The sequence below is a fragment of the Phacochoerus africanus genome, chromosome 11, assembly GCF_016906955.1.
Source record: "Phacochoerus africanus isolate WHEZ1 chromosome 11, ROS_Pafr_v1, whole genome shotgun sequence".
Lineage (NCBI taxonomy): Eukaryota > Metazoa > Chordata > Mammalia > Artiodactyla > Suidae > Phacochoerus > Phacochoerus africanus.
This window is the reverse complement of record NC_062554.1, coordinates 117,232,792-117,249,048: the sequence shown is the minus strand read 5'-3', so window position 1 is coordinate 117,249,048 and position 16,257 is coordinate 117,232,792. Positions and strand designations below refer to the sequence as shown.

The 16,257-nt window shown below is 34.8% G+C and overlaps 1 protein-coding gene across 3 annotated transcripts in view; it reads left to right on the top strand.

The window, feature by feature from the left end:
* COP1 (COP1 E3 ubiquitin ligase) overlaps window positions 1-16,257 on the top strand; it is a 200,655-nt gene that overhangs the window by 140,960 nt on the left and 43,438 nt on the right. For all 3 annotated transcript variants that reach the window (XM_047753827.1, XM_047753829.1, XM_047753828.1), the window contains 3 exons: window positions 3,228-3,345; window positions 6,037-6,161; window positions 7,526-7,686. In XM_047753827.1, coding sequence (XP_047609783.1) covers window positions 3,228-3,345; window positions 6,037-6,161; window positions 7,526-7,686 — 404 coding nt within the window. The remainder of the gene's footprint in view (window positions 1-3,227; window positions 3,346-6,036; window positions 6,162-7,525; window positions 7,687-16,257) is intronic.

Sequence of the window (16,257 nt, the reverse complement as noted above, 5' to 3'; positions counted from 1 at the left end):
AAATAAATAAATAAATAAATAAATAAATAAATAATATTCAGTGAATTAAACTTTAAGAAATAGAGGTAAAATATGACAAATATGTCTTATAAAATAGAGAATATTTTTAAAATAGAAATAAAAAACATAGGAATTCTGTAGTTGAAAAGTACAATAACTGATAAGAAAAAAATCTCTAGAGGTGCTTATGAGAAAATTTGGGCTGGCAGAAGAGTGAGTGAACTTGGAGGTAGATCAATAGTGCTTATTCAGTCTAAGTAACAGAAAGAAAAAAGGAATGGAGAAAAATGAATGGAGCCTCAGAAACCTATGAGGCACCATTAAGTGTAGGAGAACACACAGTTCAGATTCGCAGAAGATAAGGTGAGAAAGGGCCAGAAAAATATTTGAAGAAATAATGGCCCAGAAACCCCCAAATTGGATGAAAAACATCAATATATATATCCAAGAAGCTCAATGAACTCAAAGTAGGATAAATTCAAAGTGGAAAATATGAGGAATTAGCAAAACAATTTTGAAAAAAGTCACAAAAAGTTGGAGGACTCTTCTTCCCAATTTCCGAATTCCAGAGCTGTAGTTGTTAAGATGTTGTACGGGCAGAAAAGCAGTCATATGTACCTCCCTTTTTTTCTTAGATCATCTTTACTATCGTTAATCTGAACTAGTTGTTCTTCTGGGGTTTTATCTTGTTACTTCATCTGAAACCTATTTCTCCGCTGTTTCTTTTTGTCTTATTTCCTGTGTTTGTGGTCTCTGTTCCGCAGGCTGAGGAATCTTAGTTCCTCTTGCTTCTGACGCCTTTCGACTGGTGGGTGGATCTGGGTCTTATCCATGGTAGGGCTGTGTCAGGTGGTGTATTTAGAGGTGGTTGTGGGCTCAGGATGGCCCCAGGCAGCCTATCTGCCCATTGGTGTGGCTGTGGTCCCACAGAACACTCTCTGAGGTCTCTGCCATCAGTGTCCCCACTCCCACAGTGAGCCCCAGCTGACCTCCTGCCTCTCCAGAAGACCCTCCAATACCTGAAGATGGTTCTGGCCTAAGTTCCTAAGGAGTCTCTGCTTTGCCCTGGGTCACAGTGCTTGTGAAACCTTGTGAAACCTCCACCTTCCAAGAGTGGAGTCTCTGTTTCCCCCCAGCCCTGTGGAGTTCCTTCACTCAAGCTCTGCTGCCCTTCAAAGCCATATGCTTTGGGGTCTCCTCATCCCAATGCCAGACCTTCAGGCTGGGAAGCCTGACATGGGACTCATAGTTCTTACTTCCTGTGGGAGAACCTCTGCAATATAGTTTTTCCAGTTTGTGGGTTGCCTACCCAGCAGGTATGGGATTTGATTAGATTGTGCAGGTTCCCCTCTCCTACCATCTTGTTGTGGCTTCTTCTTTGTCTTTAGATGTAGAGTATCTTTTTACGGTAGGTTGCAGTCTCTTTTGGTTGATGGTTATTCAACAGTTAGTTGTGATTTTGGTGTTTTTATGAGAGGAGATGAAGTCCTTCTCCATCTTATCTCCTCAGGAGTAGGCATATGTGGGTCAATTGGTTAGAATTAAGAACCTAGAAGTAAATCTTTATAATACATTCATTTTCAACAAAGGTGCCAGAGTTGTTCATTGGGGAAAAAGTAGTCTCTTCTCAAATGATACTGGGACAACTGGGTTCATATCCATCCACATGCAAAAAGATCAACTAAGACCTTTACTTCACACTATACACAAAAACTAACTTAAAATTGATCACAGACTTAAATGTAAGAACCAAAACAATAAAGCTTTTAGAAAAGAATAGAAAAATCCTTAAGACCTTGGATTAGTCAAAGATTTCTTATTTTTATGTGAAGAAAAAGAAGATGAATTAGACCTTATCAAAGTTTAGAAGTTCTGTGTTTCAAAATCACTATTAAGAAAATAAAAAATAGCACAAGGTTTGAAAATATTTGCAAAACACATTTCAGATATGTATGCGAAATTTTCAAAGAACTCAGGTAAAGGAATTGGAACCATTATATATTGCTGGTGGGGTAAAATGGTGCAGTCAGCAGTTTGTCAGTTTCTTTAAAAGTTAAACGCAAAATTATCACATGACACAGTAATTACATTTTCGAGGTATCAACCTGAGATCTAAATCAATGTCCACACAAAGGTTTGAACATGATTGTTCATAGCAGCATTATTCACGATAACTGAAAAAATGGAAAACAGTATCCCTAAACTAGACAAAATGTGGTATATCTACTTATTAGATACTATTCAGCAGGAGAAAAGAATAAACTGCTGACCCATGTTAAAATTTGGACTACAAAAACATTATGTAAAGTGTAAGAAGCCATACATTATATAATTCCATTTATATGAAAAGTCCAGAAAAGATGAATTTACAGAGGTAAAATACAGCCTAGGGTGGTGAGTGGTAAGTGGGCATGAGAAATTTTATTGAGATGAGGAAAATGTTCTAAAACTAATTTATGGTGTTGGTTGCAACACTGGGTTAAGTTGCTAAAAATCACTGAATTGTATGCTTTAAGTTGATTTTTATTATATGTAAAGTGTATCTCAAGAAAATGTATCTTATACTTAACCCAAAGTTGCAAAGGTTTTCTTCTAAGTTTTTTTTTTTTTCTTTTAATTTTATGGCTGCACCCATGGAAATTCTCAGGCCAGGGATTGAATATAAGCTGCAGTTGCAATCTACACCACAGCTGCAGCAATGCCAGGTGCTTTTAACCCACTGTGAGGAGCAAACCCACATATCCACAGCGACCTGAGCCACTGTGGTCGGATTTTTAGCCCGATGCACCACAGCAGAAACGCGAAGAAAATGTATTTTAAAAGGCAAATGTGAGAAATAAAATTATTAACATATTGTTTAATCAGAAGTCCAAAATGTTTTCTTTTATAAAGCCATCAAAATATAAGGATATATTTTAAAACGTTCAGTTTCTTTAAACCCTTAATACTCTTTCTAGAGCCAGGATCTCAAGAAATATCAGTGAAACTCCCTTTCAGACTGACATGAGCATATGTGTATATACTTTTTTATACAACTGTATTCTCCTGGGTTCAAAACAGAAAACCTACTACATCTTCTTATCTTTGAAAACGAGTCATTGCCTTCAGTTGTCTGGCTATTATAGATTTGACATTGTCTCTGAAACATTTGATGAAAAATATCAAAACCATTTTTTCATTTACTGCATTTTCCCCCTTTTGTTTTCTTTTGTTTTGCTTTGTTTTAGATCACTGTGTTCACTACTATGATCTTCGTAACACTAAACAGCCAATCATGGTATTCAAAGGACACCGAAAAGCAGTCTCTTATGCAAAGTTTGTGAGCGGTGAGGAAATTGTGTCTGCGTGAGTATTACTCTTTTCAGAAGTTGAGCTTAACATGTTTGTAACGTCACCCGCCATGGGTTTTGTAAAGAGTAACAACCCTGTGGTGCATGCACCTCTTCTTAAATAGTAGATTTTTGTAACTTGTGTAATGAAAGCATATGTATATTTGCGTCTGTATTGCTCACTTCTGTGTTATTTGTGAATAAAATCTTGATAATACTATTTTTAGTGTTGCCCCCTTAAACATTTGAACCTCAGATTAGATTTCAGCCTTTCCTTATAAAAGGAGAAACAATATAGTTGATGCAATAGAATGAGAAGTGTTTTATTTATTAAAGTCTACTAATAGGTTATTATACATTAATCTACATTGCAATAGGGTAGTAGTATTTTTGCTTTTAAGCAATATTTGGTTGACTTTTTTTTTTGTCTTTTTAGGGCTGCACCCAATGGCATATGGAAGTTCCCAGGCTAGGGGTCAAATCTGAGCTGTAGCCACTGGCCTATGCCACAGCCACAGCCACACCAGATCTGAGCCACTTCTGTGAAATATACCACAGCTCACGTCAACACCAGATCCTTAACCCACTGAGCAAGGTGAGGGATTAAACCTGCATCCTCATGGATACTAGTCAGATTGGTTTCTGCTGAGCCACAATGGGAACTCCTTGGCCGACATTTTTTATTCCATTTCCATGTTACTTGGTCTTCCTCTGATTTCATGGTGAGTTTTAAATATGTTCTGAAAAGAACTTTCTAAATATGACTGCTTACACCTGACAGATATCCTTCGAGAAGCCTTCTGAACTAGGGAATCATAATATAAGCTTTTAGTTGTCTTTTATTTTGTTTGGCAGTAACAAGATAACAACCAGACAAATAAATCTCATTGCTCAAATACTGTGGACCAAGCTCTTCTACTAACAGACAGTCCCTTCTTTCCGTCATCCATTTCATTGTTCTCCTTTTTTCTTCTCAAGCTTAATCTTACACTGTTTTCCTTTTTTCTTTTTTTCACATGGTTTCTAATATCCTTTAGGAGATTATTAATGCCAGTGCCTAATAGTGGGGACCGCCCACCATGCAGGTTGCTCTCAATAAGAACTTGGTAATTTGAGTTGAGGTCATTTGAATTGAGTTACCAAAAAAGAGAAAAAAGAAAAGGCTGAGCTTTCTAAGGGGAATTAATATAGGCAATTAGTTCACAACTCTAAAATAAGTAGTAACTAGTCAAAAAGTATCCCATCTTTAGAAATAATAATGGGTAGTAAATAACTAAAATATTATTCAGATTCAAATGTGGATGATAGATTATATGGCAAAAATATTTTTCTTAAACTTCAGACTTATAAATGTTGAATCAGTTAGTTTGATTTCAACTAGTTAATTATATACATTGGAAATCTCAGTTGAGCTTTTTAATGTGGATTTGTTGTTTATATATTCACTAGTCTTTTTTCCTTCTTAGTTTTTATAAATTACGATGATCTACCTCTTGGACATAATTGATGTTTATAAGTATTTGAGACAAGTACATTTGGAAATACTGAAAAGTGATATTAAAGTATATACATATTGTTTCAACCTCTGAATTCTTGGACAATAAATACACACAAAGGGATTTTCAATGCAATATTGTTAAGCAATGGACAATTTAAAACAGCATAAATGTCTAAGAATTGATGGTATGTTGAAAGTGAATAGAAGCAATAGAGAAGTACCTAGAGTTTGAAGTTTGGCTTCTGAAATAACACAGTTTCAGTCTTGGCTCTACCATTTACTAGCTGTGATACCCTGAAACTATCCTTAACCTTCAAATCTATTTCCTCACCTCTGAAGGGGAACTAATAATACTACTTATGTTGTGAATCTTTGAATAAAATAAATCTATGTAAAACATTAGCATGGTCTACCCTATTCTATGAATGTTAGAGTAAGAGAACAGATGATTTATTGTGTAATCATTAATAAAGATATAGAAACATGTTTCTTTTACATAAAAAATATAAATTATTGAATGAGGAAGATGTTCTTGACAAAATAATGTAGGTTGTATGATCCTACTTTTGTAACAGAAATTCAGCAGAAAACAAAAACATGGTATTTTATTCAGATCCTGTCTTTGTATGATAGGATTAGCAGTGTTTTTTTATTCAGCTGTTTTTAATTATTAGCTGCATTTGCATGTCATTTTAGTAAGATAAGCTAAATAGACCATTCAACCATTGATGGTATTCCACCCCAGCAGGACAACTAACTTATGAAAATCGTTTATATTTAACAATTGAAAAGTAAATCAAATAAACTAGAAAAACTGAAATTAAGTACAACTCCCAATAGAGCAGTCTTGTTTGATGATGGTGCGGTACTATTGATGGATAATGTTGATTATTTCCTGCTTGCCCAGGGGCTATCGAAAGCATTAAAATGAATTAATTTAATTCTTGCAATATCTTATATCATTCATCTAATTCTGTAAGGTAGGAATTATTATATTTCACATTTAACCAATGAAAAACAATTGAAGCCAGAGAGGCTGTATAAATTTCCTGAAGTAAAAAGTAAATTAATGGCGTATTGAGTGTTCCCAGACAGTCTGGCTCCAGAGTCTGCATTCTCAGCCACCAAACTGGATTGCCTCTAATTAGTAGTGATGCATTTCATTTCATGAAATCTTAAAGATGTTCTAACTTTTTGTGTTTATCTCAGTTCAACAGACAGCCAGCTAAAGCTGTGGAATGTAGGGAAACCATACTGTCTACGTTCCTTCAAAGGTCATATTAATGAAAAAAACTTTGTAGGCCTCGCTTCCAATGGAGATTATATAGCCTGTGGTAAGTGAAATTATCTTTTCCTGAAACTTTTTAGTAGATATCTGTCACTGTAATTGCATTCAGTGGAATAGACTACATACCAACTCAAGAAATGATATGTACATTCAGAAGGTAGCATGTTGACTTTTCCTTGGATTAAAAAAAGGATTAGTCCTTCTCTCCTTTGCTGAACTCAAGCCTTGACCACATGAAATAGCATAAGGTTTTAATTATGTGCTGTAGTTGTTCTCCATTAGTACAATTTCTATACATGTTATTTAGAAGACAAAATTTTAATTTCTGCTGATATCTTAATTTTGGATACAGTTGTCTTCTTAAGCTTGATGTTCATTTTCCCCACCACTGTGTTCTCTTCAATAACCAGTCTGTTTGAATAGTCATGATCTGTTATTCTAGGACTTTCATTGTTGATAATTTATACAAATTTAAATCAGAAGTAGGAAAATCAAATTTGATACTATTCAAATGCTTCGATACATCTGATGCCTGGATATTTGTTACTACTTTCAAATGACCTGACCTTTATTTAGTAAAGTTGACTGTCTTCACACATATACAAGCCTAAACCCTATCAAAGCAAGGCTCTTACTTTAAAAAACTGCTCAAAAATATAGGTTTCTAGACTACTCATTTTTTATTGGGGAATGAAAAATAAAATTTGTAGGGTATTAAAATTTACCTTTTTAAGTGCTATAACTTTCTTTTCCTCTCTAGACAGAAATATTTTAAAATGTAATTTAAGATCACATTATAATAAGAGTTCTGATTCTTCTCTAGACTCTGCTAAAATGATTTTTATATCAATATTATATCATTTGTCAGTGGTTATTTCTTTAGATTAGTAAAGGTTTTTTATTTTTTGTTTTTCTGTGACTCCTTTTCTCACATGATTCCCAAGAACTCTTCAACTTTGAATCTTTATATTTATTTATTTATTTATTTTTTGTCTTTTTGTCTTTTGTCGTTGTTGTTGTTGTTGTTGTTGTTGCTATTTCTTGGGCCGCTCCCGCGGCATATGGAGGTTCCCAGGCTAGGGGTTGAATCGGAGCTGTAGCCACCGGCCTACGCCAGAGCCACAGCAACGCGGGATCCGAGCCGCGTCTGCAACCTACACCACAGCTCACAGCAGCGCCGGATCGTTAACCCACTGAGCAAGGGCAGGGACCGAACCCGCAACCTCATGGTTCCTAGTCGGATTCGTTAACCACTGCGCCACGACGGGAACTCCGAATCTTTATATTTAACCATGAAAGAATATTAGTCTTTGAACTTAAACATTGAGTGATAGTTACCTTATGAATGTGATGTCCTAATTCTAAATTCTCCCATTCTAAAAAAATTGGTTTTTTATTTTATTTTTTCAGGAAGCGAGAACAACTCTCTTTACCTGTACTATAAAGGACTTTCTAAGACTTTGCTAACTTTTAAGTTTGATACGGTCAAAAGTGTCCTGGACAAAGACCGAAAAGAAGATGATACAAATGAATTTGTTAGTGCCGTGTGCTGGAGGGCACTACCAGATGGGGTAAGTTTTCATATCACTCTTTAACCTTGGTCTCTCATGTAATGCATTATGTTTATGTATACACAGGTGAGTTTTTTAAGTTTAAAGTACAAATTGATATGTGATACTCATTTTCTTTTTTGCTTAGCATTTTATTACCAAAGGAAACAGGCATTTTAGAAAGTAGTAGTTGAAATGTCACTAATGAAATAGTAATTGAAATGGCACATCATGCTGACAGGATGTCTCTCCTGTGTACCTGTAGCATTCTAGATGTACCTCTGTTACAGCATTACCACATTATCTGTCTGTCTCTACTGCTAGACTGGAAGTTTCTCCAGAAAACACTGTATCTCATTTTCCTTATTGATCACATGTAGTATAGGTTCAGTAAACATTCAACTGAACCTGATGGAAAAAATTTGATGTAGGTAAAGGAGAGTGGGCTGTATGTATACCTAATTGAATTACTGTGTCAGGGCAAAATTGTTCTCTACAAATATGTTTATGCAAGAATATTTATTTGTTTATCTTTTTAGGGCTGTACCCATGGCATAATGGAGGTTCCCAGGCTAGGTGTTGAGTCCCAGCTGTACCCACTGGCCTATGCCACAGCCACAGTAATGCCAGATCCGAGCCACGTCTGTGACTTTCACCACAGCTCACAGCAAGGCCGGATCCTTAACCCACTGAGCAAGGCCAGGGATCGAACCTGCATCCTCATGGATGATTTGTTTCCCCTGAGCCATGATGAGAACTCCTATACAAGAATATTTAAACACATTTAATTTCTTAACAAAAAAGTTGTTAAGGTTGCCAAAAATTTTTTTTTCCTCAAAAAGCTTGTCACTTCTTTATACATTTTAAAGCTTTCTAATAAGTTATATGAAGAAGTAATTATTTTATTGTCTTGATTTTATACACATGAGTCATTCATTAATGTCATCTCTTAAAAATTGCTTTTTAGGTGCTTACTTGGTTTTATTTTTAACACAAACAATTCTGTCTGATAATTACTTTAAGACATCTGAGTTTGTAGGTACACTTTAACTTTAATTAGATATATTCAAAGCATTTCACTTAAAGTTCTATTCCTCAGCTTCAGTTTTAGTAATGACAGACACAGTGATTTGGACCAACCATCCAAGTAGAGCTAGAAAAGTTAGATCAAGTGTATGTATTTTAAAAACCAAAACCTGTTTTAAGTCATTGGAAAGTAAATAAGATAAAAAAGAATTGCCAGTCTAGGAATACGAGCCTGGCTTTTGAGTATTTTTTTCCCCTGGGAGGATTCGTCACTTTGGGTAGAATGCTAGGAGCACTTAGGGTAGATTCATGGGGGCGTGGGAAATGCAGTCTAGTGCTTACCACTGTATGGATGGACTCACCTTGGTTTAGGTCCCCAAAGGGCCGCAGTCTAGGGAAAACCAGTAAAAGATAAGCTCTCGGTGATTTTGCACCTCAACTTCAGATCATGTCCATCCTGAGTAAACTGAGGTGATCTTGGATTGCTAGTGTTGACAGGATGCAAAATGAATCCTGTCTGTAAGAAATTCTTCTAAAGAAGATGATCCTAGAATTTTATTTTTTCAAAATTGAAAATACAATAACTAGGACATAATAAAAAAAATAAACAAACCAGAGGAAAAGGCAAGACAACATTAATAAATTCAGCATAAGCATCAGAAAATAGAAACAAACTCACAGTAGCTCTGGATATTATCAGACATAGCCTGAAAATAACGGTACTGACAAGATGAAAGACAAGGTCAAAAATTTAAATTGGGAAATGAAAACTATTTTTAAAGTGAATATTCTAGAACTAAAAAATATGTATAGGAGTTCCCATTGTGGCACAGCGGAAACAAATCCCACGAGGAACTACGAGGTTGCAGATTCAATCCCTGGCCTCGCTCAATGGGTCAGGGATCAGGCATTGCCATGACCTGTGGTGTAGGTTGCAGACTGTGGCACAGGCCGGCAGCTGTAGCTCTGGACCCCTAGCCTGGGAACTTCCACATGCCATGGGTACAGCCCTAAAAAGCGAAATAAATAAATAAATAAATAAATAAATAAAATATATATAATTACCCAAATTAAGAACTTAGTGGATGGGTCGATTGAACTATAAGACACATTTGAAAAAAATTAATGAACTGGTAGAACAATTAGAAGAAAATATACAGAAGGAAGCATTGAAAGACAAAAAAGTTATGGGGGGGTGACAAAAGAGATAGAGTTTGAAGTAAGAATGTTAAACATATTCAATAGGAGACCTAAAAGGAGAGGAGAGAAATAATGCAGCTGAGGCAGATATTTGAAAGAATTATTGTTGAGAAATTTACAAAATTAATGAAAGATATTAAGACAGAAATTCAATAAACATATCCCACAGAACAAGTGACTTGAAACCTACATTGTGAGTAAAGATTTAATATTAGACCCCAGACCCTGAACAGACCTAGCTGGCCTAAAAATCTGATTTTGGGTCTGCCTTCTCATGGCACTATTCTGTGGAAATAAACTGAGCTAAGACAATTGAGGAGCTAGTTATCTCTTAAATTTACTGTGAAACCCTATCTGTCTTACTGCTTCTGGACAGAGATAACTGTGAGTTGACATACTGGCCTTATATCTATACAATCTGAAAAATGTAAGACTGGCAGGAAACCAAGGCACATCTCTGTGTCAAGGTAGACCACCTGTACCTTAACTGTCCTTGACACCTTTGCTTCCTCTGTGTGGCTTGGGGAGAGATCCAAGAAGCTATACATGTGAATAGTTGCTTGGACTCTTGATGGGTTTGAAGATGCTATGCATGCTGAATTTCCTATCTTATATCCTTCTGTAAAGCTAACTAAATGCTAGATTAACGCTAATTATGTCTGATCCTGTGACTCCTGCTGATGGTGGAATAGCCATGCCTTGACACATCATAGTAAAACTGCTGGAAATGAAATACAAAGGGGAGTTCTTAAAAGAAGGCAAAGAAAAACTGTCTTCAGAGGATGGGCAATTAGAATGACAGCCAACTTCTCAGTGAAGCAATAAAAACCAGAAGATGGTGGAACCAGAACTTCAGTGTGTGAAGGAAAATACCTGCCATTGTAAAATGCCATATCCAGTGAGAATTTCTCAAGACAAAGGTAAAATAAAGATATTTTAGATGAATAAAAATGAAGAATTTTCTATTAGCAGACCTACACTAAACAAAATCTTAAAAGATATTCTTAAAGCAGAAGGAAAAAATATAGGAGATGAAGGTCAGAGATGCAGAAAGGAATGGAAAACAATAGAAATGGTAAATATGAAGTAAATCTGCATATTGACTGTATAAAGCAATTATGTCTTATTGAATTTAATACCCACACAGAATTAAGTACTTGACAATAATAAGTGAGAAGAATAAATGTAATTAAAACATTCTCTGTTCCTTGCTTTGTTAAGGCAGGAAGCAAAAGAACTAAGTAATATTAGACTAAAAGGATGCACATTGTAGGTTCTTAAAGTGTGCTACCTAGATCAACAGCAGCACCACCAGGGAACTTGCTTTAGTTCACAATACAATTAAAAGTTCTGTAACTCACTTTAGTACCATTCCAGATTTAATTCAGAGCTGACTTGTATTTAACTGTCACTTCTATTAGCCACAAAAAATAACTTTATTTCCTTGTTTTAGATGAGGCAGAAGGTATGAGATACTGCTTTGTTCATTTATTCAGCAGATATTTAGTATGTCTAGACACAATTCTAGATACTGGAGATAAGCTCTAAACAAAATTTTATAGAAAGAAAAATTATGGCCCTCTTAGGAGACTTGTAATTTTATGTGCTGGAGGAGATACATACACACAAAAGGTAAATATTAGAAGGTGACAAGTGCTTTGGAGAAAAACAAAGCAGGAAAATAGCATAGGGGGATGCTAGAGCAGGGAGTTGTAGTTTTTAATTGGTGGTGACAGAATGCTGACCTGAGAAGCAGAGTTAAAGACTTGAAGGAGATGAAAATGTAATCCATGTTTAAATGTAGAAGATTTCAGGTGGAGTAAGCAGTTCGGAGGTCTAGAAGTAAAAATGTGGCTAGTGTTCAAGCAACAGAAAGAAGGCCAATATTGCTGCACTACAGTGATCTAGGTGGGAGCAGTAGATGATTTCAGAACAGTGAAGAAGAGCTGTTTAAAGAGAGCATTGTGAGCATTGTAAGATTTTGAGCAAAGTAGTGACAATCTGTCTTAAAATTTTGAAAAATCATTTTGGCTGTTTTGTAGAGAATAGACATAAGGTGTCAGCACTGGAATCAGGAAGGCTGTTATATAATTATCCAGATAAGATTAGATAGTGGTAAGCCAGTGAGAGGTAATCATGTTCATATTTTGAATTTGGAATGAATAGGATTGCAAGGAGATTACATGTGGAGAATAACAGAAAAATCTAGGATGACAGTAAGGTGGGTTTTTTTTTCCCCCCAAGCATTTTTAAGCACAGAATTGCATTAAGATGGAAGCGACTACTAGAGGAACTGCCTTACAGGAGAGGATGAGGGGAGAAGACAAGGAATTGACTTCTAGACTGGCTAAGTTTGAGAGTTACTAAAAATACTAAGTAGAGATGACAAGTTTGGAATTCATAGGAAAGTTGTAAACTGGTTAAGTTTGAGATGTTACTTGCCAATGGACATGCCAATTGGAGTTCTTAGCAGATTGTGGGGCTAGATGTAAAAATTTTGTAGCTGTCAAAGATATTTAAGCAAGAAATGGGATGAGTTCTCTCCAGGGGAGTGTACTTCACAGTGCTCCAGTGTTCAGTGATTGTGAAGAATCAACAAAAAGACTGAGAAAGCATGGTTATCAATAGTTAGAAAGTTGGGGTTCCCATTGTGGCTCAGTGGTAACAAACCCAGCTAGTATCCATGAAGATGTAGGGTTTGATCCCTGGCCTTTCTCAGTGGGTTAAGGATCTGGTATTGCCGTGACTTACAGTGTAGGTCGCAGATGCAGCTCGGCTCTGGCATTTCTGTGGTTGTAGTGTAAGCCTGCAGCTACAGCTCAGATTCAAACACTAGCCTGGGAACTTTATATGCCACGGGTGCAGCCCTAAAAAGACAAAAAAAAAATTGGAAAATTGGTGCCTGGGAAGCCAAGTGAAGACAGTCAAGGAGGAGAAATGGATGGCTTTGTCAGATGCTACTACTAATATAAGTAAGATGAGCCAAAAAAAAAAAAGGAATGGTACGACATAAATTTGGAGTGGTTTTAAGAAAGAAAGAGAAGGGAGAAGTTGGAGATGGAGAAGTACAGAGAACTGTTTTGGAGAATATGAAAATAATACCATGTTTAATCTCACCTGTATTATTTAAGACATGAAATCAATGGCTGTCTCTAAAAAAGCCACACAATTCATTATCTCTCTCTGTTTGATTTCTGTACTACCTAATTTTGATCACAAGAAAGAGATCAATTTAAGGACATTTAACTTTGAAAGTTTTTTTTGTATTTGGGTATATATTAGTGGTATATCAATCTACTGTATGAATTAACAGAAAACTTAAAACTATTCAGTTAATGATGACATGAAAATTGGATATGTCTTTTTGCTATCATTTATGGTAGTGATTTAGCCATATGGAGGGAATGAGAAATTAAGAAAGAGTGGTAGAGGGAGAGGCACAAATACCAACAGATATATTCTTTTAAGACAGTATCTAGATTTTATAAAAATGTAGGATATTTTCCTGCAGATTAAATTTTTGTCTGGCTTTGCTTTTTCTATATATAAAATTCTATATATAAAATATATATTTCTTTTTGGCTACTTCTGGCTGAAAAATGAACCAGTAATTTCAAGCTCTGTTTTGAATAATCAGCCAAGATTATATGTAATTTCTACTCTTTTTATTTCTGCCGTTCTGTGTATAAACTGATAAGAATGCTGTATACTGCCTTTTTTAAAGATACTGGTCAAATTCATTGTAGCATTTACTGCATTTCTGCTTTTACTTTTACTTTTAACTGTACTGTGTAAGTTAAACAGCATGCTTCCCCCACCTTCACATTTTCCATGTGGTCTGTCTGTTTTTCCTTCAGGGCTTAACAATATTTGCTTTTAATTACTTCCATTTAAAGATAGAGACTATGTCTAATGTTGTTTCTTTTAATCTGAGGGGTAGTACTTTGTCCTTTCTCTTTTTCTTTCTTCCTAATATTTCCCCTGTGTCTAAAAGCACTTTTATTCAGTCACTTTAGGGTTGGCTAATAGTCTTCCGCCCTTTGTTCTTTTGCTTTTTCTTGCAAAGGTAGTGGCTCTAGCATTTCTACCATTAAAATGCCACAACCTCTTCTACACATTTAATTTTCAAAGGGAGTTTTAAGATAAGTTTTGTTTGAAGTCTAGTGAAAATACTTTTTTTTTAAAGAAGTTTTTTATTTTAAAATGTAGATCCTCTCTAGAATACTTATAAATGGTAATAGTTATTCTATACTAATGAAGAATGCAAAATTCTTCATTTTATATTTTTTACCTTTTTATTTTAATTCATTTGAAGTTATTTTAATTAAAGAAACTAGTAGATTAGAGTTATTTTTTTATTACTCAGTGAATTTTATTACATTTATAGTTGTACAATAATCTTAACAACCAAATTTTATAGCATTTCCATCCCAAACACTCAGTGCATCTCCCCACCCCCCAACCTGTCTCATTTGGAAACCATTAAGTTTTGCAAAGTCTGTGTGTCAGTATCCATTCTGCAAAGAAGTTCATTGTGTCCTTTTTTTAGGTTCCACATGTAAGTGATAGCATACGATGTTGGTGTCTCATCGTCTGACTGACTTCACTTACCATGATAATTTCTAGGTGCATTCATGTTGCTGCAAATGCCATTACTTCTTTCCTTTTAATGGCTGAGTAATATTCCATTGTGTATGTGTACCACATTCTTCTTTATCCATTCCTCTGTCAGTGGACATTTAGATTACTTCCGTGTCTTGGCTATTGTATACAGTGTAGATTAGAGTTCTTGACATAAGGATGTTCATTATTGCCAAACTCTTAGGTTTTTTACTCCCAAGAGTAGCTCTTATTTGCATTACCTATTTCAGTATTAATTGATGATTTTTTAAAAAATATGAATTTATAAGAAATAACTACTTGAAATACCACATATCCCTTTATTTTTATTTAGGCTCTGGAATTTAATTTCCACATTGGTTATTTTTAAAATGTAAATAAGCTTGATCATGTGTTTCATTTGCTGTAGTAAAAGAAAATTACTATCTATGTATTTGAAGAAGCAGTTGCAAATTCCAAAACTGTATTTGAATGTATTAGTCCATGTAGGATTGAATATCCAAAGAGATTCCATTTGAGTAATTATACAGTCTTTAAGTAAGTATGATTTGCTTTGTTTTTATATATAACAGTCAACTCCCTAGTTTTGAATGTAGAGAATGGTGGGCTATTAGACTACAATTTTAGTTCAGTTTTTGACTCTAGTTCCTTGAAAAGTACCCTGTAATTTATTTAACCTCTTGTCTCATAGATGTAGTAACTTTTGCTGTCTGATACTCATTGGATACAACCATTATCTGAATCATTAAAGTCTATAACCAACAGTTCATGTTAGTTCTAATTTTAATCTTTCTTTCTAAAATATTCTACTCACAGTTTCTAGCAAGTATTAATATTGACTTATATAAAATTTATTTCTTCCTTCCACCTGCCTCTTAAAAGGCATCAATGATATGATTTGGATAATTCATTAATAAATAATTATCCTTAACTTAATTTAGAGTTGATTCCAAGAAAGTTTTTTGCAGCTTTATATTAAGAAAGTCTGGAAGTCATAGTGAATCTCCCTGGCAAGCACATTGGTGGAGAATGATGTGTTGATCTCAAACCATTATCTCTTAGGTTTCTCCCCGACCCCAAGTGGTTATAGTAGCTTATTACTAAAAGAAACAGTTAGAAATGAATACATGTATATTTTAGAGAATTTAGAAAAACAAAAACCAAGAAAATGCCTATAATCGCTTTTCCCAGAAATAACTAATATGAACATTTTAATATAATTAACCATGAAATTTTCCTATACATAGGAACTTTTCCCCCAACAAAAGTGAATATCTTATATATTATTATAAGATATTCGTATATTATCTTATATATTAGTATAAGGTATTCTTTACCTTTTGCTTTTGTCATGAACATTTCCCAGGTCTAAATATGTTTTGAAAGGAGTGTTTTCAGTGGCTCCATATTATTCTCTTCTAAGTATTTACTGTAACTGGTTCCATTTGCTCTTGCACCAAGAAAGTCCAGAGATTTCAGTTTGACCATGCTCATAAGACATGGAATATAATGCCAATATCTTTGCCAGTTTGAAAATAGCTTGTTAGTAAAATAATCTTTTTTATCACTTGTTTCCATAAACAGTTTTCTACAACATTAGCTTTTGGTTTTTTTTAGCTAAAGATTAGTAAAATACTTTTTTTATCAGTTGTTTCCATAAAGTTTTCTGAAACGTTATCTTTTTTATTTCCTTTTGTTTTTTGTTTTTTGTTTTTTGTTTTTTTTTGCTTACCTACTGAGAAATTT